Genomic DNA, 23802 nt, shown 5'->3' on the forward strand with positions numbered 1-23802 from the left:
TTAAAATCCATGCAAACTTTTAGTGCAGTGGTGGGGAACATCTGGCTTGCCAGTCTGATTCTGCCTGCCATGGTTCCCGGTTTTACCTGTGAGAACCTAACACTTGCCACTCACTTTGTTGAATTGCAGTTAGTTTTAACTTTCTGACAGGCTCAGGTAATGAATCAAGACATGAGTTTGTTCCAGTTGCACATTCATTATAGCTGATGTGACCTGGGCACACTCTTTGCTCTTGCTTACACTCTCAGGAGGGATCACTTGCAAATTGCTAACTTGCCGTTGATAGCCTGGTAAAGTACTGCAGGAAAATGCAGAGAACAAACATGCCTTGCAAACTAGGTTGAAGGATAGGTAAAACTACTGCTGCTTTTCTTTCTCCTCTTCCGTTAATAGCTTTTCCAGTAGTCATTTTAATGCATGTGGTAGACATGGGAAACATGAGAGGGTTTTTCTTTGCAAATAGCAGTCTCAAGGCCAGCCGGAAATATTAAAGCAATTAAGAAATAAAAGTTGAAATATCTGACTTGGTAGCTAGATGGTCTTTCTCTTAGCAAATGAAACAAAAGGGGAACATCCATATCTATAGGATTTGTGTTTTCTTGCTAGTGCCCTAATTATACCTTTTCCCCCCGAAAAGGGGTTCTAGCAGATCAAACTTGATTTAATTCTGCCAATCTCTTAAGAAGCTGAGGCAATGCAGATAAAGAGATGTACAGCCACTTCTGCTCCCTTGTGAATTACTTAGCAGCTTGCTGCAGACTTGTGTGGAAGCCCTGGTAGATAGATATACACTACAGTCCTGTGAAAAATGTCTTTTTAGATTTACTGCTGCGTAAACATCTTTCAGATTTATCTCCTGCCTGTTGGGGAGCCCCTTTACACTGTCAAGATGATGAAGAACCAGAATGGTTTCAGGATTTATTTTTATTTTTTTAAAGTTGCAATTAGAGTTAATAGGAGGCTAACATGAATGTGGTCTCAGGTTTCCTTGCAAAAGACTCTCACTTGCACACCGTGATAAATTACCCTACTTTCTAAACAGATTTTTGTTCTATAATGCCTTTTAAAATGCCACTCTCAGCATGCTTGTCTCAGCCATTGGTAAGAGACCCATTTCCTTTGCAAAACTGGACAAAAGTATCAAAATGGCCTCACCATCCTTCTTTCCAAGCCATGGTGGCCCGAGGTTGCAAGGCTGTCCTTGTCCATTCAGGAAATATATTTTTGACAATGGAGTGTAATGTGCAAAGTCAGAGCAATTTGCAGGATGAGGGACAAGTAGCCTGCTTCTTACTTCTCCTTGGCCCAGGATTGTTCCTCCAGAGACTGGCTTGAATGCCTTGGTTGATTGAGAATGCTTAGCCAGCTCTGAATAATTTGTCAGGGGTTTGGACGCTGTGCTTTTCCTGAGCTCAGTTCCTACCCTACTGATTGTCCCAGTGATTGGGAAGTTACATGGTCTCACTTTCTTTTTGCTATGAAAACAACTGTGGGTGGGTGGGCTCAGAGGAACGGACAGCTTTCTTTAACTATCAGGGTTTATTTAGGGGAAAGGAAACTGAATGTATAATTCAATGTCTTTTACCCTACAGTTTGATCTAACTGTGGTTTGCACAAACTATAGCTTTCCTTTGAATAAGGACTGCTGGTTGTTTTGAACTGCAAATAGAAACTTGGAACTTCCTCCCTTCACGCATCAAAGACTGAGACAGAGGGGAAGTGTGTGAACCCAGGACTTAGGTCTGCTTTTCCCAATAAACTGGATTTAAACCATGGTTTGGTGTTGCATCTCAACTGGGCTGGTGTGTTTCATGAACTGTAAATGATTTTTATTTTAGGTGATGTTTGATTTTGTTCTGTCTTTGTTGTGAATGCTGTACTTTGTGCCTGGTAGGTCTCTCCTTTTACTCATCACCTAAATGCTAGAGCTTTATGGAATACTTTCTTGCATGCATTTTATTGCAAGAGCTGCCTCAAGGATTTTGAAATACCTGCTAAGATAAACTTATCCAGTACATGTTTGCATACTTGCCCTCTTATGCAAGCATACGCTGGAAGTATTTTACTGGCTGATTGGAAATGGAAATGAAGCCCTGGTCTGGGCCTTTTTATATGGCATTTGCAAAGCAGGCCTCAAACTGACAATTGCAAGCTCCCTCACAAGCTGACGGCTTTTCAATAACAAGATGGACCAAATTGAAAATCTGTGATAAATGCTTTGTATGGAAATTCTGTAAAATAGACATTGGAGCTGTTGAAAAATACATTTGCATATGTTTGTTTGAACCAATTCATTGAGCTTTTTAAAGTTTATCTGGTTTATTCAAAGCAATAGATTGCATAAAGCTGAAGTGAAGCCTTTCAAATTCCTCCACAGACATGTTAGAGGAGGGAACACAGGGATGTGAGATCTGATGCTTGTCCCCATAAACCTTGTCCCCACAAACTACTAAACCTCACCATGGCATAGTGTTGTGAAACTACAGTTGTGTGTCTGTGTGTGTTTAAGAAATTCAGAAATGTTCATAACTTTGTTAACATTGCAAAGCCCAAGTGATTTAAATTGCTGTTTTCCCTTTCTTTCTATAACGAATAAGGAAGAAGGGAGGGGCTTGCTGTGGGGAAATGTATAACTAACTCATACTGTAAATAAATAAATGCATTGCATGTAACATTCAACAAAGGCAGTGGTTTTTATAGGTAGCTGGCTTTCTTCTTTTATGGATCGGGAATCTTCAAGCAGTGATGACTAGAGGATGATTAACTTTCTGCTGCTCCTCTTTAGACTGGAAGAGCAGCCACGGCCATTTTTATTGCATCCGTGTTTGAGGAACTCTGATGAAGAAGCAAGATTCCTGCAAGCATGTTCTCAAATTTTGGTGTATTGTCTTCTGCCCTCAAAGGATGCCCGGTCGCTGAGCTTGCGCATAGTCCTTGCAGAAATACTTGCATCAAAAGGTAATTATAGGTCAGGTCAAGTGTTTGGTCACAATTAGAAAATCAGCCTGCACATTTATTTATTTCATAAAATTTATACACTGCTTGAGTCTTAAGAAACCTCAAATCAGTTCACAAAAAAGCAAGAAAATCAAGAAAAATTCACAACCGTATCTCAAAACATGCAAAAGTTAAAATAGTTGAAACAGATTAAAATTCCCTCAACAAAGGTTATTGGTCTTTTGGAGCCTGTGGGCACATTTGCAAATTGCAGCAACTGTTGTGGGCACCATGGAGATACAGTCGTACCTCAGAAGTCAAACGGAATCTGTTCTGGAAGTCCATTCGACTTCCGAAACGTTCGGAAACCAAAGCACAGCTTCTGATTGGCTGCAGGAAACTCCTGCAGCCAATCGGAAGCGCCTTTGGACGTTCAGCTTCCGAAAGAACGTTCGAAAACCAGAACACTCAATTCCGGTTTTCGATCGTTCAGGAGCCAGAACATTTGACCTCCAAGGCGTTTGGGAGCCTAGGTACAGCTGTCCTGCGACTTGGCAAGCATCACAACACCCTTGGCTACAATGGGATGTTTTTTTGAAGCCTGATTTTAGTGAGGGGAGTAGAACCTGTGGGAGCTGCTTTGGCAACCCTTCCTGTGCATGCATTGACTTTATTGCACCTTGCTTGTTCTGATAGCATTTTAGAGGAGCCCAGGAGATCTTCTTTGGATCTACAGATTTGAGCCACTGAAAAATCTGCACGTTTTTCTTGATGTGTGCCAGAGTGAAGGCTTTCATGAAATGAGGGCAGGCATACAATTAGACTGAAGGCAGACTGACTCATCAGGTGCATGAGATGGATGTTGCATTCGAAGGCCCATACCACAATAAACTTGTCAGTCTCCGGGGCGTCGCAGGCTTTTTGCTGCTACAATCTAATATGGCATTTTTTCTGGAACTCGTAAATGGAAATTTCTGTTTCATTGGGAAATAAAGGTGACTTCATTTTAAGTAGGGCTGTCAGCTTACCCTAATCAGGTAACCAACCCTGATTAGTTGGTTAATCACCTACCCTTTCAATGGTTATATTTGTAAAATAATAATAATTTATTATTTGTACCCCGCCCATCTGACTGGGTTGCCCCACCCACTCTGGGCGGCTTCCAGCATATATAAAAACATGGTACAGTGGTACCTCAAGTTACAAACGCCTCAGGTTACAAACGCTTCAGGTTACAAACTCCGCTAACCTGGAAGAGTTACCTCGAGCTGAGAACTTTGCCCCAGGATGAATACAGAAATCATGTGCCGGTGGTGCAGCAGCAGCAAGAGGCCCCATTAGCGAAAGCACGCCTCTAGTTAAGAACAGTTTCACGTTAAGAACGGACCTCCGGAACGAATTAACTTCGTAACTAGAGCTACCACTGTATATTCAGTATATTATTGAAACCTCAGTATAACTGTCTCTTTGAGACATTAAACAAATTTACGTGATTTACAACAATAAATAAAAACCACCATTAATTCTTTGAAAAAGACGCAAATTTTTATATTTTTGTTTTCATTCTTTTACTCATAGGAACAAAGGAAGCTGTCTTATACCATTGGTTCATTTTGGCCAATATTGTCTATGGCAGCTATCTAAACTTTTCAGATCTAGACTCTACTTTTAACACAAGCTTGCATTTGGGAACTTATTTCTTAATATTTTACCATATATTTGCATGGTGGTGGTGCTCCTGTTGTGACCCACATTGGATCAGGCCCCACAAACTAAGAGAAATTAAGTTTTCTCTTAATTTGCAGCTCTTCTGATCTAAAATTTGCCCTTACCGATCAGTCAACTACAGCTATAATGGATTGAATTAAATATTTAAAGCTTGCTCTCCTAATTCTTTTCAGGGTTCTAGGAAATAACTTCACAGGCATGAAGCTACAGTATTTTAACAGACTGAATTTCCAAACTCCTGTGATTATAAACTTCTAAGGTTGTGTGTCACCTCCAGCTATTTTTAGGAAACGTTCTTTAAGGCTACAATGGGATGCACACTTCTTAGGAACAGTTTTCCCACTGGGCACTGGGATTTGTGTCCAAGTAAATAAGACCAAGCTGTTAAGAATTTTTGAAATAAACGTCACACGAGCATTTAGAAGTGGTTCATTTGTATCCATAAATTCAGGCTAATATTATTTAGTGCAAAATGTACAGGGTTTTTTTTTTCCTCGGTGAAGATGTCTGCAGCATTACATGTGTGCCGCGTTCTTCTTTTTTAAAACTTCAGTACTGAAACCCATGGTAGAGCTCCTGAGTGATCCCAACTACATCAACCAAATGTTGCTTGTCCAGATGGAGTACCGGGAACAGGTGAATGAGCATCACAAAAGAGCCTACACATATGCTCCTTCTTACGAAGAGTTCATCAAGCTTATTAACAGCAACTCGGATGTTGAGTTCCTCAAACAACTAAGGTAATTCCATGTTTGTTTATAGGAAACTCGACACAAAATAGGTCCATTGGCATTCATTGAATTGGGGGCAAAGTCTGTATCAGAGAGAGAGCAGGCATGTTCTAGTTAGTATTTATGGCATGCAGGTAATTGAGGCCATGAATAGCTATACTGTGACCCATATCCAAAGTGCGTATTCTCCAGCCCAGTGTTTCTGGAGGCAGGTGTTTTTGCTTTATTGAACTCGCAGGAATAGGCCACACTCATAGGATTTATACCAGGAATGACTAATAATAATAATAATAATAACTTTATTGTCATTGCCCCCTTCGGGGACAACGAAATTACTTGGCTGCTCCATAAAAACACTAATTAAAAAATATAGTAAAATACAGCAAAGGAGATTTGATGACTTTCAAAGTCCGGGCTTCCCATTCAGGGCCAAGATCGCTCTGGAGAAGAAGCTGTTCTTAAGACGGCTCGTTCTCCAGATGTCGTAATCCAGATGTCTTATAGAGTTCCTGAGGCTGCTCACAGGAGTCAGATTGCATGCATGGCCTTACAGTGGTACCTCGCAAGACGAATGCCTCGGAAGACGAAAAACTCGCAAGACGAAAGAGTTTTTCGTTTTCTGAGTTGCTTCGCAAGACGGATTTCCCTATGGGCTTGCTTCGCAAGATGAAATGTCTTGCGCCTTTTAAAAAAAACCGCCAATGCATTCCTATGGGAAACCGTCAATACACAGTGGTGCTTCGCAAGACGAAAAAACTCACAGAACGAATTAATTTCGTCTTGCGAGGCACCACTGTATTTCTTTCTCTGTGCATATTGTTGGGTTTTTTTTCATTTCACCCTTGACAGGAGCTGGAGGCAGGCGTAGGTCAACAATAAAGCATTCGATGTCAGTGAAGTTAACTGTTTATTGAAAGAAACAAAACAGCTCTGTCCTAGTGGTCACCACAACCCTTCGCAGTAGGTTAGGCTTCCCATGCCCCTCAGTTGATCAACACCCTCTTCCTCTGATTTGCATGAGCCCGGGGGGGGGGGGGCATCTTCCTTAAACTACTCAGCTGAGAGGCAGGAATCACAATTGCAAGATTATAGTCTTTCTGTAAGCCACACATTTAGATAACATGATTTCTGGTCTTAGTAATATTTTTAATCCTTTAATTATTGTATACATGACAACAAAAATATTCTGAAAACTGTTACAGTCTGACAGTGCTGAGGGTTATAACTGTTATAATCCGTTATGGTGATAATAAGTTCTGAGGGATGCATGTTAAATTTTGGAAGTACAGTGGTACCTCGGGTTACAGATGCTTCAGGTTACAGACTCCGCTAACCCAGAAATAGTATCTCGGGTTAAGAACTTTGCTTCAGGATGAGAACAGAAATCGCACAGTGGTGGCGCAGTGGCAGCAGGAGGCCCCATTAGCTAAAGTGGTACCCCAGGTTAAGAACAGTTTCAGGTTAAGAACGGATCTCCAGAACAAATTAAGTTCTTAACCCAAGGTACCATTGTAGAGATGTCAGTGTAAACATTAAACCAATCCAAAATGTCCTATCCTCTATACTGCATAAGACCAAAAACTGCTCAGCCCTTCCACTCCTCACTCAAAAGTCTTTCCTTTCATTGTTGCTTATAGGTACTATTAGCCATGAAGCCAAAAAGATCTGATTGTATTCTTCTCTTTGTAACTAGGTATCAGATTTTAGTGGAAATAGTTCAAGCAACCACTATCGGCAGCTTTCCACAGTTGAAAAGGCAAAAAGGTAAGTTGCGTATTTTCGGGAGGTGTTTAAAACTAGAAAACTTATAACTAATTCTTTACATGGCCATCTGAAATTAAGAGTTTCATGCTGTACCAACTGAGCTATCCCATCCGTAAACTGAGAATACTGTTCTTACTTTGTTTATAAAGAAAGCAAACATAGCGGGGAGGCCACATTGCAAAATGCGAGGGGGGTACCACTGTGTAATATTGCATGCCCTCTTTTACCATCTTGAAATGATGCATATCATCCTAGGATATGCACATTTTTGTTTTGATGCCAAATTTGTCTACATGCAGAGAGAGTCTAAAGCAAAGTATTTTCATTTGATGAAAAATGAAGGCTGGTTGAAAACATGCCTCTCTTAGCCTTCAGCTTTCTACAGCAACAATGGAACCACTTTCAAAACTTTCCCAGTATTCTAAATGTTGGTTGATCCATTTCAGTTTTGCTTCACGTACATCATTTTTATTTTACTGAGATGACTGTTCCTTTGTTCAAGACTGGTACATTTTACTTGCTTTTTGGTTCACTTCTCACATCTGTCCACTTTAGTTATTTGGGGACGAAAGGGCAGACTTTTATGTTGTGGGGTTTTGCCCACTGGCAATCCATTGTGATAAGCACAATGCACTGCCAATATCAGTACTGGCAAATAAACAACATAATAGAAGATTAATGAATAATGATAAATAAATGGCATAGTGAGAATCCCAGAATAGCATGCTCACCCCCCAAAATCATTTGAATGTTTTTGTGTGCCCTTACGTGGGTTTCTGGCGTGCTTCATTTTACTTCAGTTTCATTTTAAGTGCGTAATTTTCTGTTCCATTTTTGTTACATACTCTAGTTATCTTTCTTTTGTTCCTGTTTCTAAAGGCATGCTTTGAAATAGGTTACTTGAAATAGGTTATTTATGGCATAAAAAGCCTAATGTTGAAATAGTACTAAAGGCAAAATATAAACAGTATTTGTTGTTAACTTCCCTTTGCAAAGAGCGAGATAGTGATGAATATATTCATTTACTGGAAAGACCATTTCATAAGATACTGAGTGGAGAGGATACACAATAGGCATGAGACTTCCGTTTTTGCTGTGATTTGTAGGCTCAGATCCATGATTTCCAGGCATGGGTCCGAACGTTTTTCTTTTGTCCCGCCACTTTCCCTGGGAAAACCCACTGATTACTTGCAGTATCATCTTACCCCATATGTGCCCACTCAACTGCTTTGATCTGTGGAATTGGCATGGACTGTTACAAATCCCACATAATACTCAATTTGTACTTATAAAAAATCAGTCTTTTAAGCTCTACCTATCAGGGAGGCATCCTCAATGTACTTTTTTCAGCACTTGCTTATAACATTTGCGTAGGCAAGATGTTGATGTATTTTAATCTCCTTTTTACTGTACTGTTAATTTTAATTATCTTTTGCTGTCGTACCTTGGAAGTCAAACAGAATCCGTTCTGGAAATCCGTTCGATTTCCGAAATGTTTGGAAACCAAAGTGCAGCTTCTGATTGGCTGCAGGAAGTTCCTGCAGCCAATTGGAAGCCGCAGAGGTCACGTCGGACGTTCGGCTTCCAAAAATAGTTCGCAAACCGGAACATTCATTTCCTGGTTTGCGGTGTTCAGGAACCAAAACGTTCAAGAACTAAGCTGTTCGAAAACCAAGGTACAACTGTATTTTATTTTTTTCCATTTCTTGTTTAAAGGTTTCTGATAGCTTTAATATTTCCTGCAAACCACTTGGAGGTTTTATTGCAGTTGAGCAGTATATACATTTCATTAAATAAAATAAAGAAATAGTACCCAACAAGAATCCACTTCTGCTAGCAAGCAGAAAATGCACACACTGGGTTATTGATTTTTAAATACATGTCCAGCAGTTTGGGCTTGGGCTCATGCAGACTTCCGTTTGTGCTGTCATTTGTAGGCACAGGTCCAAGCAGAGTTTGTCCCTGAAACTTTTCCTGGGAAAATGCATTGTTTACAGCTGAATTGGAACAAACATGCCAATAGTAACACCTTGACCATGACCTGGTAACAAATGTGCAGAGGTGTTATAAGCTCATTGTACCAGCAACTATACTGCAGCATTCCGCACTTAACTGCATTTTAGAGGCCAGGTGCAAGGGAAGCGCCACATAGAGTGCATTGCAGTAATCTAGCCTTATAATCACCAGTACTCAAACTACTGTGGTTTAGCTCTCCAGGTCCAGGAATCAGGTTTCTAGAATTCATATTCAGGAATACAGTTATTAAAGACTCAATGGGTCTGTGCTGAGATAGCAAATGGTGCCCTTGGATGTTTTCAGTGTCGCTAATAACATTTTAACTACAGACGTACTTCGGAAGTCAAATAGAATATGTTCTGGAAGTCCGTTCGACTTCCGAAACGTTTGACTTCCAAAGCACAGCTTCTGATTGGCTACAGGAAGCTCCTGCAGCCAATCGGAAGCCCAGTCGAACGTTCGGCTTCCAAAAGAACATTCGAAAACTAGAATGCTCACTTCCGGTTTTCGATTGTTCGGGGGCTGGAACCTTTGACTTCCAAGGCGTTCGGGAGCCGAGGTATGACTGTACAGTGGTACCTCAGGTTACATATGCTTCAGGTTACATACGCTTCAGGTTACAGACTCCGCTAACCCAGAAATAGTGCTTCAGGTTAAGAACTTTGCTTCAGGATGAGAACAGAAATTGTGCTCCAGCCTTGCAGCGGCAGCAGGAGACCCCATTAGCTAAAGTGGTGCTTCAGGTTAAGAACAGTTTCAGGTTAAGTACGGACCTCTGGAATGAATTAAGTACTTAACCTGAGGTACCACTGTACTACTACTTCTTCATTTAAAAAAAGGGTTGCTGCAAGCCAAGTTGTTGCTTTTTTTTGCTACTTAGTCCACTAGAATGTCCTTCCCCTCCGAAATCCCCTCTCCCTGAGCTGCAGGTAAGAATCCCTTACCTCAAAAATGCATCAGTGTTTCTCTCTTCATAGCAGCTTGCTTGACATTTGCAGCAAATGGCCATTAGGATGACAAGCTGACAACTAATCTCTCTCATTACGTCCTTTTTAAGTACCCCCTCAGCATGATTAGAAAGATTGCTGCAAAGAACATTGAATGTGTGTCACAAAGCCTCTTCCGTGCAGCTTTTAGAATTGATTGCACATCTCCCTTCCTTCCTTGACAGAAAATGGAGCTCTCTCCAATTTCCATCATCCTGTGAAATTACTATGGGCTTCTGTTGAAATAATACTCCCTGTGTCTTCTAAAGAAGAAAAGTACTTTTTAAGCCAGTGTGGTGTAGTGGTTAAGAGCGGTAGTCACGTAATCTGGGAAACCGGGTTCGCATCTCCGCTCCTCCACATGCAGCTGCTGGGTGACCTTGGGCCAGTCACACTTCTCTGAAGTCTCTCAGCCCCACTCACCTCACAGAGTGTTTGTTGTGGGGGAGGAAGGGAAAGGAGAATGTTAGCCGCTTTGAGACTCCTTAAAGGGAGTGAAAGGCGGGATATCAAATCCAAACTCTTCTTCTTCTCTTCTTAAAAGTTTATATAACAAACTAACAATAGTTTTTTTTTAAAAGGTCTTCTCTACTTAGTGTATCTGCAGCCCAGGCACATACCATTGGCTACCAGTTGGCCCAATAATCACTTTGCCACTCTATGTTTTATATAATGTGTTTGTTTTAGCGTTTCAAATTGTAAACCATCTTGAGTGCCTTAGGAGAAAGGCGGTATGGAAATCAAATCAATAAATATTTACTTAATTTTGTGGCAGACCCTGAGCTTACAGTGCTACTGCCCCATGTTCAGGGGAGTGCAGCAACTGAGAGCTGTGTATTTTTCAAACCACTTCTGATTCTGTATGTAAATTTTATAGTATTTATAGTATTAATTTTTATAGTGTTCTATTTGGCTTAGAAGGAAAAATGGAAGGTATATAAATTCAATAAAAAATAATAAGTTTCTGCAGATCAGCATTGCAGGCTGCAACTCTGTATAAGTTCTTTATACCTCACAGAGACCTCCTTCAAACTAGACATATATAGGATTGCATTTTATTTTGAATTTTTCCAGATATTTGTTTACCATATCCTTGATTTTCCAGTTCATTGATACCAGGCAGTAGTGGAGGCTGCTGAGGGTGAACCAAAGGGATATGGAATTTGTTAGGGTGTTGTTAAGCTGGAAAAGCATGCTGGAGCCACACACACACACACGCCTCTTGTTTGTTGGCTTTATCTCTGTCTCTTCAAACCACAGTTTCCCATCTGAGTCACAACTGTGATTTAAATATCAAGCTTATTGATCAAGACCTTGATATCTGTGTATATTCTGTTTCTTGACTTTTCTTATGCATTTTTGTAGAATGCAAAAAATCTTTATGGAATACTCATTTCTACTCAGTTGTTGTGGAAAAAGTTAGCTGTGGACTTGTGGCAGACTGGAGACTTTTGGAAGAATGGGAAAGTGGCATAGGGGAAGGTGGTATTCTCAAATTTCAGCCAACCAAGTGTTTTCAAGAGAAGATCTGATGCACAGTCTTGAATTACTTGTTCTTTTACCCACTTGGTTATGGGCCAGAAAAAGATCCTTGTTAGTTGTACTTTTCTGTATGAGAATAGCCTCCACTTTCAAAATTGTGACAAATACTCCACCTGGGGTCATTTCTTCTTCAAAAGATCTTGCTCCCTCAGAGCTTAAGAGATTCAGAATCAGTAACTGTAGGAGGCTACGCAGTTTCTTCCACTTGAATGTTTCAGTGTAAGTAGGTACAATTTGTACTAGCTTTTTAAGTCGATGCGAAAAAGTGCACTTCTGTGTGTACAGGAACCAATTTGTACAGCTTAATCGTTTAGGTGTGGGTGGTGAAGGAATTTCAATTTTTTAGTATTTTGAGTAGGCATAAATATGCTAGTCTTCATTTTTGCATTTATACCTATGAGAAACACATTCATAATAAAAAATACAAAAAATGTTGCATATATCCAGTTTTGTAAATATACTCGGTAGAATAGGGGCTGTTTGAAATGTTTGAATTCTGTGATTAAGACATGGACTAGAATCCCTGAAAGCTGATGCTGTAATAAATTTGTTAGTCCTCAAAGGTGCTGCAAGATTCTTTTTTTTAAAGTATTGTCTTGACTTCTCTACCTATAAGAGTGTGATGATAGCACTCAGGTTTTATACAAGTTTTGGGAAGACTTTAGCCCTGTAGTCAGACCAGAATGCCAGAAACTGAGAAGCCCACTATCTCAGAGTGCAGGTGGGAATGCAGAATAGTTTAGTAGTCATTGCTAGGAAAAAAGCATTTTGAAAAGCTTTCCTAACTCTCACCGACACTTACTTTATGCCTTGGGTTTTAATTTCTTGCAGATTCTCATCAGGTGCTGTTGCAGTTAACTTTTAGCTTTTCTGTCAGATATAGCAGTGCAGAGTTTGTGCAGCTCCCAAAATGTGACTTTTTATAGTGTTCTTAAAAACCTTCAAAACAAACTATGATTGACATTGGAGATCATATTATTGATGGTTGCTGTTCAAAAAATATTTTGAGGTTTTCAGTTATATTCCGCTGTCTAATAATGATGTATTATGGCCAAAAGGTTCTAGTTAGGATGCGTTGTTATGAAAAAACAAACCACCTTGATTCTGTGCCTTGAGGATAGATCAAAGGGATTGGGGGGGAAATGCTTAGGTGTTTAAATTTCAAATTATTATTTATAATAGCTCAAAAAGTATTGTATTGTAAATCATCTGGGGATGCCTTGTGGGAAGCAATAGATAAATAAAAAGCAAACAATAACTTGCGAATTCCAAACACTATGTTTTGAATTTATTTTTTGCATCTTGGGCACAGTATCAAAGTTTTTCTCTTTCATTCATTTTAAATGTTTGGAGGAGAAAGGCTTTTAGGTTGTTGTTGTTTTTTAGCCAGTGTTGTAGGGACTTGTCCACAGTTGTCCAGGGCCTTTTCCACTTTACATGTAGAGTTTTTTGTGATTTAGGTATTTGATTTGAACCCCATATTTAAAGAGGGAAAGGTCCAGAATAACAGGACGCCTCTACTTTTATGGGGAAGGCAGGCTGGTGTGATTCCACATTTGTGGACAAGCCATAGAACTGGGAAGGCCTAGGCTCAAATCTTGAATATAAAGTTAACTGGCTGATCTTGGGCCAGTTATTTTCTGTCCCAGTCTTACAGGTTGTTGTGAGGATGTGCCAGGCAGAATATTCTGCACCAGGCAGAATAACATGAGAACTGTGTGCGCCACATAACCTGTCCTGGACCCCCTAAACTAGACTTTTGTTTCAGATTAAGTTGCTACTGTATTTGACATCTGTATGTGAACCTTCCCCTTCACCTCAGGCAGCAAAATGTCTTGGTGAGAGAGAGAGATGAACCATGTATGCTTCCTTGGTTTTCGAACAGCTTAGTTCTTGAACATTTTGGCTCCCGAACGTCGCAGACCTGGAAGTGAGTGTTCTGGTTTGTGAACTATTTTTGGAAGCCAAACATCCGACGGGACTTCCGCGGCTTCCGATTGGCTGCAGGAGCTTCCTACAGCCAATTGGAAGCCCGCACCTTGGTTTACGAACCGTTTTGGAAGTCGAACGAACTTCCGGAACGGATTCCTTTCGACTTCCAAGGCTTCAGTACCACTGTATTAGTAACTTGTATCTCATGGACTTGAAGTTGGTTAGCAGTCATTTTGCGAGAAGCACCTCTTGTGTGCCCAAGGTGAGCTCCTAATGTACGTAAAGTACCTGAAGCATATAAAGGAGGCTAATTAATGCATCACTTACTATTCTGTAATTAGTGCTTTGCAGTGGTTCACTTTTTATTATGGCAGATGCGTTTTCGCAAATGCAGATTTTTTTGGTTCTGGTTGTGATCAGGCATTTATATTCTTTTGCTAATTTTGTAATCTCTTTCTTGTAGTTAACAGAGGGTTTATTTAAATATCTTCAATTAATACTGTTACTGAGCTAAATGGAGCAAAACTAGCCTTGAGAACCATGTTAGGCTCCCCGAAGGAAACACCTGTTTTCTTTCATCTCAAAACACATGTGTCACTGGTTGTTCTGAAAGTTCATCTGCATATTTTTAGACATTTGTATAAACAAAATTTAAACTGTAGGACAAAGAGACTTCCTGAATTTTGCCTCAAAGAACAATTAAAACCTGCTCAAATGGTTTCCTGGTTGATCAGAACTGTTGTATTATAAAAACAGTATAACTCTCCCATCCGTTCATGGCCGCCAGAACTGATCTGAATGTTTGAGGCATGTTTTCATCCAGCAAGATCAATAATGTTGAATGGGAAGGGGTGTGTGATGTGGCCAGGGTCTCCTCGATGCTGCAGGGGCTTAGCCCAGCCCCTGCTGTGTGTGGGAGGCCACATGGCCTGCCCGCAACACCACCCCACCCGGAAGTGGAGCGGCCTTAACAATTCTCCTTCCACAACATCTGATGAAGTCGACTGTAGCCCAGAAAACCTTATGCTGTAATATGTTTGTTGATTTTTAAGGTGCCACAAGACTCTTAGATGTTTTAGGGGTGAAAATAATAATAAAAAGCTAACATGTAAACCGTTTATGAACAATACATTCCTATGATGATAAAAAGTGTTGTGGACCAATAAAGTTTATTAGTCAGCTTGCACAATTTGTATCTCTCTTAGCTGTTTGTGGCATAAAGGAAAGAAACGCAAAGCTACTTTTGTGAACTGTAATACCTTGGCACTAGGAGACAATCCTGACTTTTACTACAAGGTGTGTTTTTGTGTGTGAGGGGGGGTTGAAGCCAAGACTGCTATATGGGTCCATTCTTCAAAAATCATTATATGTTGACATGCTAACCTTTTTTAAGTTCAAAAAGTTTTTAACAATTTTTACCAATTGTTTTTGATAGAGAGTAAAGGTAAAGAGACGGCTGCTATGAAAGCTGACCATCTGAGAGCCCGGAACATGAAGAGGTATATTAACCAGCTAACTGTAGCAAAAAAACAGTGCGAAAAGCGAATACGGCTTCTAGGAGGTCCTGATTATGACCAGCAAGAAGATGGCATCTTTGACGATAGTGATGGCCCACAGAACCAGAAGGTAGGCATGCTGGCTCTCTGTGTTTCTTTGTTTGTTTGTTTGTCCTTTCTTTCTCCCCCCCCCCTCTCTTTTTCTTCTACATCATGTTATAGGACCTGACTGGAAGTAAATGCAGGCAAACTGGAGGAGTCTCAATACTGCAGCGGCTACCTGTTTGCACGAAGGAAAGGTTGTGGCTTTTGTAAACAATGCAGAGATTTATCTCTCCCCCCCAAAAAAACCATTCTATACTTGTTATCTTGCACTTCCTTTGGAAAGTTCAAAATATCTTATGTGCGGCTGCTATCAGGGACATTGGCAAGGCCTGCACCTGACTCTCTGATGACTCTAGCACTGTTCACAAATATTGACTAGCTTCAAGAGCCAGCCAGAATTTTTTGCTTGCTGTTGACCCTTGCTCTCCATAAAGTGGGAGCACGGAGGTCTTCGCTGCAGTGCTGCTCTTGAGTTTCAGAGGAGCCGGGAGCACCTCTTGAAGCCCAGTGCAACCGTGCAGGGATTTGTCCTCAACACATTAAATTTGTAGGGACTGTGACCTTGCTAGTGCTTCTATTTCTGCTTCCCAAGGCTAAGCACAAGGTCAGGGGATTCCCCAGGCATTGTCAAAGTTTTGAAGAAAAGAGAGAAACTTCCAGACACCACGCTGACTATGGAAAGCAGTGTGCAGTCTCACTGATTCTAAAGCTCAGCACGAGATCCAGAAGATACCCTTGTGGCTATTTCTGTATGATATTCCCCCCCCCCCCTGCAATTTTAGTGGAAACCTTTTGGAAATTGTCAATTTCTTTGGAAAGCCTTTAAAAGCTGGGACTCTTGTTCCACAGTTAACATAATGGTACTCATACTACAGGCCAGAATGGCCCTCTTTCTTAGGAAAATTGTGCTATATTGAAATGTAGTGCATAATTTTAGTTGCTTACCTAAGTCAGTTTGTCAAATATTTTGTCATGACATATATGTGAATCATATATTTGGGCACACGGTTGGCATGGGGAAGAAACTCCACATTTCATAATAAAATAAAACAATTTATTTGTTCCAGCTGTGCTTTGACAGAATATTTGAGCAGCAAAGGTTGTCCTATGCTGACTTCACAGGTAACAATAAGGACACTACCCCAATCAACACAAATTGTCATGCTTCCAGGTAAATGTGGACACGATTGGACCACATGGCTGCAATTCTGTGTGCATGCATTTAAAATTAAGTCTCCTTGGATTCAGTGGGACTAATTCTGAGTAAACATACACAGGACCAAGACTGAAAGGTTCATTATCTCAACTCTCAACTCCTCCTGAGATGCGGCAGAGTTAAAGGGCAACTGTTGAATTTTCATCCCTGAATTTGAAGCTACTTGACTTTAAAAAGCTTAAAGGGACACACCGTAGCTGTGGACTAGCTCTAAAATTAGATCTTCTAGTTCATAGCCAATCACGTGACAGGATTCTTGCCTGTGTCCCAGCATAGCTGTCTGCTTTCAGTTTGTTACAGGGCACCAAGGGTACTGGAATTTCCAAGACCTTGTGAGAACATTTCAGCCTTGTTCAAGGACTATACAAATTTCACATGCTGGGAAGAGAAGGCATTTTAAAAACTGTATCTGTGTTGACTACAGTTCTAAGCATCTTACTTGGATACAGCTTCTACTGACAACAGTGGGTCTTGTTTCTGATTAAATGCAATTAGGATGGTGCAAAAATTTGGTAAAACTGGCACGAATGCTTGCAGGCAAAGCATAAAAACCACAGCCTCTTCTACCATGATAATGATACATCTAATTCATTTTTTAATTCCTTTCTTGCTTTAAAGCAAGTCAATCTGTGAAGAAATATTTGCAAACGAGTACCACTCCTGACAGTACTGAATTAATAAAGTAACAATGAGAGCGCCATTGATTGCATTGCGATAATATTTCAGACTGAGTTGTATTTTTGCTTTATTACCCTGCGGCATTTTTTTATATGCCCTTGGATTTGACTCCCCCTGCCTTGGGGATTTAGAAGCATCTAAATAGGTTTAGAGGGAATGAGCTATTTAAACAAGCGGATGAAATACATAGCGGCTGAATTTAGTTTTAAGATGGTTAGCAGTAAGAATCACTGGAGGGAGAGTGGCTTTCTACTTCCTTCCATTTAAAGGAAAAAAAGAATCCTGCAATAACTGTCAAATCTGTTTGCCTGGTACGCATAACAAATTCCTCTTCAAAGAGTCCAGTTTACAGAGACGTTGACATTTTTAAGAGTAAATTGAAGGTATAGAGAAAAAGGGAAGGGAAAGAGGAGTCAAGTAGATTTTCTGGAGTGGCCAGAACAAGATTTTCAGCCCCTCTTGTTCCATCTTAGCTTTGGAGAGCCAGACATTGCCAAACATTTCCATGCCTATTCAGTACTCTGCAAGTCTGAGAACAGGTTTTTGGGCTTCTCCAAGGCTAGGTTCAATGAGGTAGGGTACATTTTGTTATGAATTCCCTGCCCACCAGGTACAACGTGTCCCCCTTGTGGTGGCTTGGGGCTGTGCAAAAGGAGTCTAAAATGTTTGTGGTGGAACCTCCAGTGCACATGAGTGGCAGCCCTTTCCCACTCTGCACCTTTTGTGCATAGAGAAAAAGGCCAGGCCAGGAAGAATTGGGTACATGAGTGCCCAGAGCAAGATTTTAACAGTTTTGTGGGAGAGAGAAGACCCAGGAAACGTGCAGCGACTAAAATCCTGCTCATGTTGTGTCCAAAATGCAATGGCCACGTTACTTTCTGGGGTTTCGTTTAGATCTCTCATAACCCCTGTTTTAAAGCAGGAGCATTGGTTGCCAGCTTGTTTCCAGGGCTAATTCAAGGTGCTCACATTAATGTTTGAAGCCCTAAATGACTCAGGTGCCGTATTTTGGAAAGACCATCTGCTTCCCTACAGACCCTCTCAGGTCAGCAGAGGGGGCTATCTTGGTAGTACCATTGCATTCAGAAGTTCATGGTGGTGGCCTGCATGAGGACATTCTCTGTGGCAGCACCTAAGTTGTGGAACCTTCATCTGGCACCTTCTGAATGGCACTTCTCATTGAATGCTCTCTTTACCCTAGCCTCTAAAACATAACCCTGAGATGTATACTTTAAGGATGCATCCTATTTTTGTGATAGTAAGTTGTTTTAAACTGGTTTTAATGTTGTATTTTTAAATTGCGGCAACCCTAATTGGGAACTTAGGGAACATTATTATTATTATTATTATTATTATTTATTATAGGACACCCCTGCAGGGCTCCCCTTCTACTAACAAGGTGGCGCTCTTGCATGCAGTCTCTGCAGCTGCAGTTCCACATTCCTTGTTGCTGGCTAAAAATCAACCACCATCTCTCAGCCAAATCTTACCAGCTACCTGACAGCATTGCTGTTAACAGGAAGGAAGAGTTCAATTTCTTTTAATCAACACTGAAGCTATAGCTGATTCGGGTGGTGAAATGAACAGGGTTACAACCATATTTTTCTGGGGTCTTTCAGGAAATACTTTGAGCCTCCAAAACAGATGTATTTTTTTCATGCTGAACATTTTGCTTGCCCTTCCAGCCACTAGATTTTGGTTACAGATAGCAAATCAGCAGCCATATAACTGTGCTGATAAGGAACACTTTAGAAGGTTTATTTCCCTCCACTCCAGTTAAGTTGCTTCTTGAGTTCTTGGTTAGAGCATGTTGGATCCCGAGGTTCATTGTTTCTGTACTGTAACAATTGCAGCACAGCAGTGGATTCCAGTGTCTCATTTGCAGCTCAGCGTGAAGCTATATGAGCTAGTGCTTAAGCTGTTAATGCTCTAGTTTCAGACATGTTTGCTGGGAGCAAGTCCTGTCTATTTATTTGGGACTTATTTAAAGGTAAGCACGCCTAAGATTGTCCTGCTGGCTGTTTTACACATAACTGCTATGGCTCCAGATTGCAAAACTAAAGGTGAGGTGAGGAAAAGCTCTTCAACCAGGAAATTGTATAGATTAGAAGTGGAGTTGGGGGCTGCTCTTGCATATGGAGCCATCAGTGACACAGAAGAGAATGGAAGAAACTTTGCACCCCTCGGGGCTCTACTATAGGGAGGAGTTCTGCAAAATTCATAGAACTTCTGGATTGGGTGAATGAGTCGCTCTTTCTGAAGATACACAAAGGAAAATTAATATAGTGTGTTCCTTAATTCCTTGTGTAAATAATTGGTGTGTGATCAGGTAGGCCATTGTCTTAGCAGTTGTGTCCTGAACACTCATGAAAATTGTCTTTTAAGGCTGTGCAACATAGCGTACCTTCGCACCATTTTTAAAGAGGTTAACAGCAGAATACTATATCTGCTTCTTTGGAATAAACAAATTCTTATTATGTTTTTAGTATTTGGTTGTCTATCCAGAGAGCTGTGTGATGAGCTGCTGAGTTATTCCCCCCAATTTCTGGATACAATTCCTTACTACAAAGACACTTTTCCTTGGAACTGGGGGGGGGGGGGGGGAGGGATTCAAAACTCGTGTTTGTCCAGCCCTTTGAAGGAGTTTGAAATGGTTTAAAACGGAGGTGCTCAGAAAGACCTTCTTTCTTTAAAAAAATGCTTTGTGCAGTTATGTATCAACTCCTCCCAGGGACCATATAGAGAGGGGTAGGTTATAAATGTAATTAATAAATAATAAATTAAAACGGCTTCCAACACAGTACAAGGAGCTGCTGCTGAACCTAATATACACAAAAACATTCTTGCATGTACTAAGAGGGGTCATTGTGGAGATGGCACTGATGATCTCTGCACCCATGAAACATTTTTAATGTCTCCCAAGATTTTTATCAGAGTGCTGAGAAAATGGTAAGGTATAAAAAACAATGAATCCAGAATCTTGGATTATCTCTGCTGATCCTTCCAGCCTTAATCCACTTTGTCAATAATAAGTGCGCTTAATGAGGTTTGTAACCTGTGAACTAGATTAGTTAATTGAAATAATGTCATTAATTGTCCCCCTCCCCCCTCCAGATTCTTCAATTTGAGGATATTTTGTGCAACCCATCCTACAGAGAGCACTTCCGAACATACATGGAAAGAGTGGATAAGAGATCTTTGATCCGCTATTGGGAATGCGTGGAATACTTGAAGAATGCTAACAAGGTACAAAGTAGATAAACATATGTCATACCTTGTTATTGGAAATAATTTTTGGCAAGACTTTTAATTGTAAACCAGTGTTGTATAAAAAGTTGGCATTGGCTTTAGTATTCAAATTGCATATAAACTGCTCCTAGATATTTTATCAGTCCAGTCAGTTGTGCTGGTGTGGCAAAAATCAGGCCAAATTTAAAAACCAATTCCCTGTTTCATGAAATGAGTGAAGAAAATGGACTGTTCGAAAACATAAACAGTTAACACTTAATCTTCCAGATCACTGGTATTTTTTTAATAATGTTTTTAGTGTTCACATGCAGAAGAAGTCTGCTGCTGTGATCTCCCTACCATGTGTTGCTGAGGATCAGCAATATGAAAAGGAATAAAGAAAAACCTGCATGGGGTGTGATCCTTCTTGCTTTCTGTTTGAGTATGCTGTACTGTGGATTATGATTATAATTATTTGCTTGTATTTAAAACCAAGGGTCATTCTTCAGAGAACCGAATAGGATAAACAAGCATATATTTAACTGCATGGTTCTTGATTATGATGGATGCAGCTCTTCATGTTGGTTTTTCTTCCTCCTTAGGCTGAAATACCTCAACTTGTGAGTCAAATCTATCAGGATTTCTTTGTAGAAGGCAGAGAGATTACTGTGGAAAAGTCACTGTATAAAGAGATACAGCAGAGCCTTGTAGGCAACAAAGGCATTGAGGTGTTCTACAAAATCCAGACCGATGTTTATGAAACACTGAAGGACAGGTACTACCCATCGTTCCTTGTCAGTGATTTGTATGAGAGGCTGATCAAGAAGGAAGAAGAGAGGAGTACCGTTCAGATGACATCTGACGACAAAGATGAAGTGGTGAGTGATGCTTACAGATGCCATGGAAGATAAACTGGGTAAAAAACTAGAATATTTGATAGCATAGTAATATTGGGGGACATGGATCATAAGCGCTGGTGGATCAGACCAAAGGTCCATCTTAGTCTATCATTGTTTCCAACAGTGGCCAGGCAGCAATAGCTCTTCCTACTATTGCCCCAACAACTGGGTGTGTTGTCTCTGTACCTGGAGCTTCCATTTAATTATTTTGGCTAAGAGTAAGTGGTAGACACATCTTCCATCAAACCCCTTTTAGGGCAGCATTCATGGTCCTTTTCCTACATGATGTTAACTTTCACAACAACCATGATGTAATTTAGGCTGTGAGATAGTGGCTGGCTCAAGGCTAACCTGTGAGCTTTGTGATTTGAGGCGGGATTCAAACCCACATCTTATTCTAGTTGGCACAGTTATTTACGTACTTCTGCTTAGACCATGTGTGTTAAACCAGGTAGTCAAGTTAATGGATTATACTTTAACGTATATTGATCACTGTTGGCTACCCATACTTTCTCTTCTAGAACCAAGTTTGTGAAGAAGTTATTGATGAAGGAAGCTCCGGAATTAATGAGCAGGCCAGTTACGCTGTGAATAAGTTACGCCAGCTAAATGACAGACTTGAATATAAGAGACAAGCTCTAAATTCTCTCTGCAGTTCACCAAAACCTGACAAAAAGGTTTGCGGCTTTGTTATTTATATGCATTATACTAGCAGACTGTGTTTCAGAGTAGACATGTAGATAGACTCTAGAGAGCTTTCACTTCAAAAAATAAATTGGAAGGTGCTGTTTTCCAGGCTTCTCATTAGCCACTGATTGTTCTACAAAGGCATTGATATACAATCTTTAATAGTGTTTCCTTCTCAGCACCCTAAAAATCTGATCTTAGCAATTTATGCGGGTTGCAGTGTTGTTCTGTCAGTGAATATAAGTACATATGTAGCTGTCTGACACAGAATTAGATCTTTGATTGCTTATAACCCAGTAATTGTCAGTTCCAGCTGACCCTGGTTCTTCTCCAAGGACTCAAGCATAGATCTTTCTCAAATCTATTACCTGATATTCTTTAACTGGAGATGCCAGAAATTGAGCTCTGGACATTCTGCATGTAAAGCTGGTGCTCAGCTGCTGAACTATGAACTTTAGTGACAATGTGGAATAGACAGTGGGGCTTTCTAGCATTTCTGAAATGCTGCATGAGGGTCTATGGGCCTTTTGGATGGCATAGAATCAAACCTGCATTCCTGCCTGCTTCTCCAGTTCTGCACCAGTGCTTGCTCTTTGGTTTGGTAAATGAGACACAAAATGATACCAAGTCCTAGATGTTGGCATGGAAGGTCCTGCCTTGTGGGTTGATTGCAATATCACAGGAAAATATTATTCGGTGCTTTGCAACTGTGTTGAGAAAAGTTGCCACGTGGAATTAATCTGATGTGTTTACTGGTATAACAGTAAGAACTAGTTTTTGTTCTGATATGAGCAATCAAGGGGATATCAAACCTCTTTAATTTTAAAATACTTGGCAACCCTTCCATGACTTCATACAGCAAGAGGACCATGTTTACAACCTGCCTTTGACACATGGCAGTCTGTGGAGAGTTCTACTAAACTAACCTCTGGAGTAAGACATTGTCAAATGACCCAGAAGTTTTTTAAAAAATTAATTTTTGTTGTTTTATTGTTGTTACCATGAGCAATGGAGAATCAATAAAAACATATATATTTTTTAGTAAAACTGCCTTTATGGGAGTTGCTTATCAAAAATTGTTGGTAGTTGGTTACTCGTGTATTTTTTGATCAAGTATAAGCCTCTTCTATTCTATTTCACTTTTCCTGCTCACATGATTCAGTAAAATCAACCACAGTACCACCTCAGCACTTTCAGATCCTTGAGTGCATCCTTGGGCTTCATACATTAACATCAATGTTGCTGCGATATAACAACTAAGGCATGGCTAAGTCAGTTTTCTGCCAACCTAGCAGTTTGAAAGCACATCAAAGTGCAAGTAGATAAATAGGTACCACTCTGGCGGGAAAGTAAATGGCGTTTCTGTGCGCTGCTCTGGTTCGCCAGAAGCAGCTTAGTCATGCTGGCCACATGACCCGGAAGCTGTACGCCGGCTCCCTCAGCCAGTAAAGCGAGATGAGCGCCGCAACCCCAGAGTCGGTTACGACTGGACCTAATGGTCAGGGCTCCCTTTACCTTTACCTTTAGGTCACATTCATGCATCTTATGTGATGCATTCATCTGAAGTCATGCAGTTGCCACTAGGCCTTTGTTACAGTTTTACAGATAAACACAATATTCTGTGTGTACCCATAAAAATAGTGTGTAGCATAACCATGCTTTTTAAGGTCCAAAGATTCCAAAGCCTCTTTACAATCTAATTCTGCACCATGATGTTGGACCTCTCTGCATAGATTATCTATTAGGTTGCTGAATGTGCATTTTTCCCCAGCTGTCTGACAGCCTACTGTCCCCTCCCCCCCCCCCCCGGCCAAAAAAAATATCTAAGTGAATTAGTGCTGGACAATATCTTAAGTA

The 23802-nt window shown here is 40.5% G+C and overlaps 1 protein-coding gene across 2 annotated transcripts in view; it reads left to right on the plus strand.

The window, feature by feature from the left end:
- The window catches only part of SNX25 (sorting nexin 25), a 48049-nt gene that overhangs the window by 14207 nt on the left and 10040 nt on the right, over positions 1-23802 (plus strand). For both annotated transcript variants that reach the window (XM_083458096.1, XM_083458097.1), the window contains exons 4-10: positions 2786-2958; positions 5219-5405; positions 7090-7160; positions 15072-15262; positions 20246-20377; positions 20962-21237; positions 21780-21935. In XM_083458096.1, the coding sequence (XP_083314222.1) occupies positions 2786-2958; positions 5219-5405; positions 7090-7160; positions 15072-15262; positions 20246-20377; positions 20962-21237; positions 21780-21935 (1186 nt within the window). The remainder of the gene's footprint in view (positions 1-2785; positions 2959-5218; positions 5406-7089; positions 7161-15071; positions 15263-20245; positions 20378-20961; positions 21238-21779; positions 21936-23802) is intronic.

The sequence above is a fragment of the Podarcis tiliguerta genome (assembly GCF_965153285.1).
Source record: "Podarcis tiliguerta genome assembly, chromosome: 9".
In the NCBI taxonomy this organism is placed as follows: domain Eukaryota; kingdom Metazoa; phylum Chordata; class Lepidosauria; order Squamata; family Lacertidae; genus Podarcis; species Podarcis tiliguerta.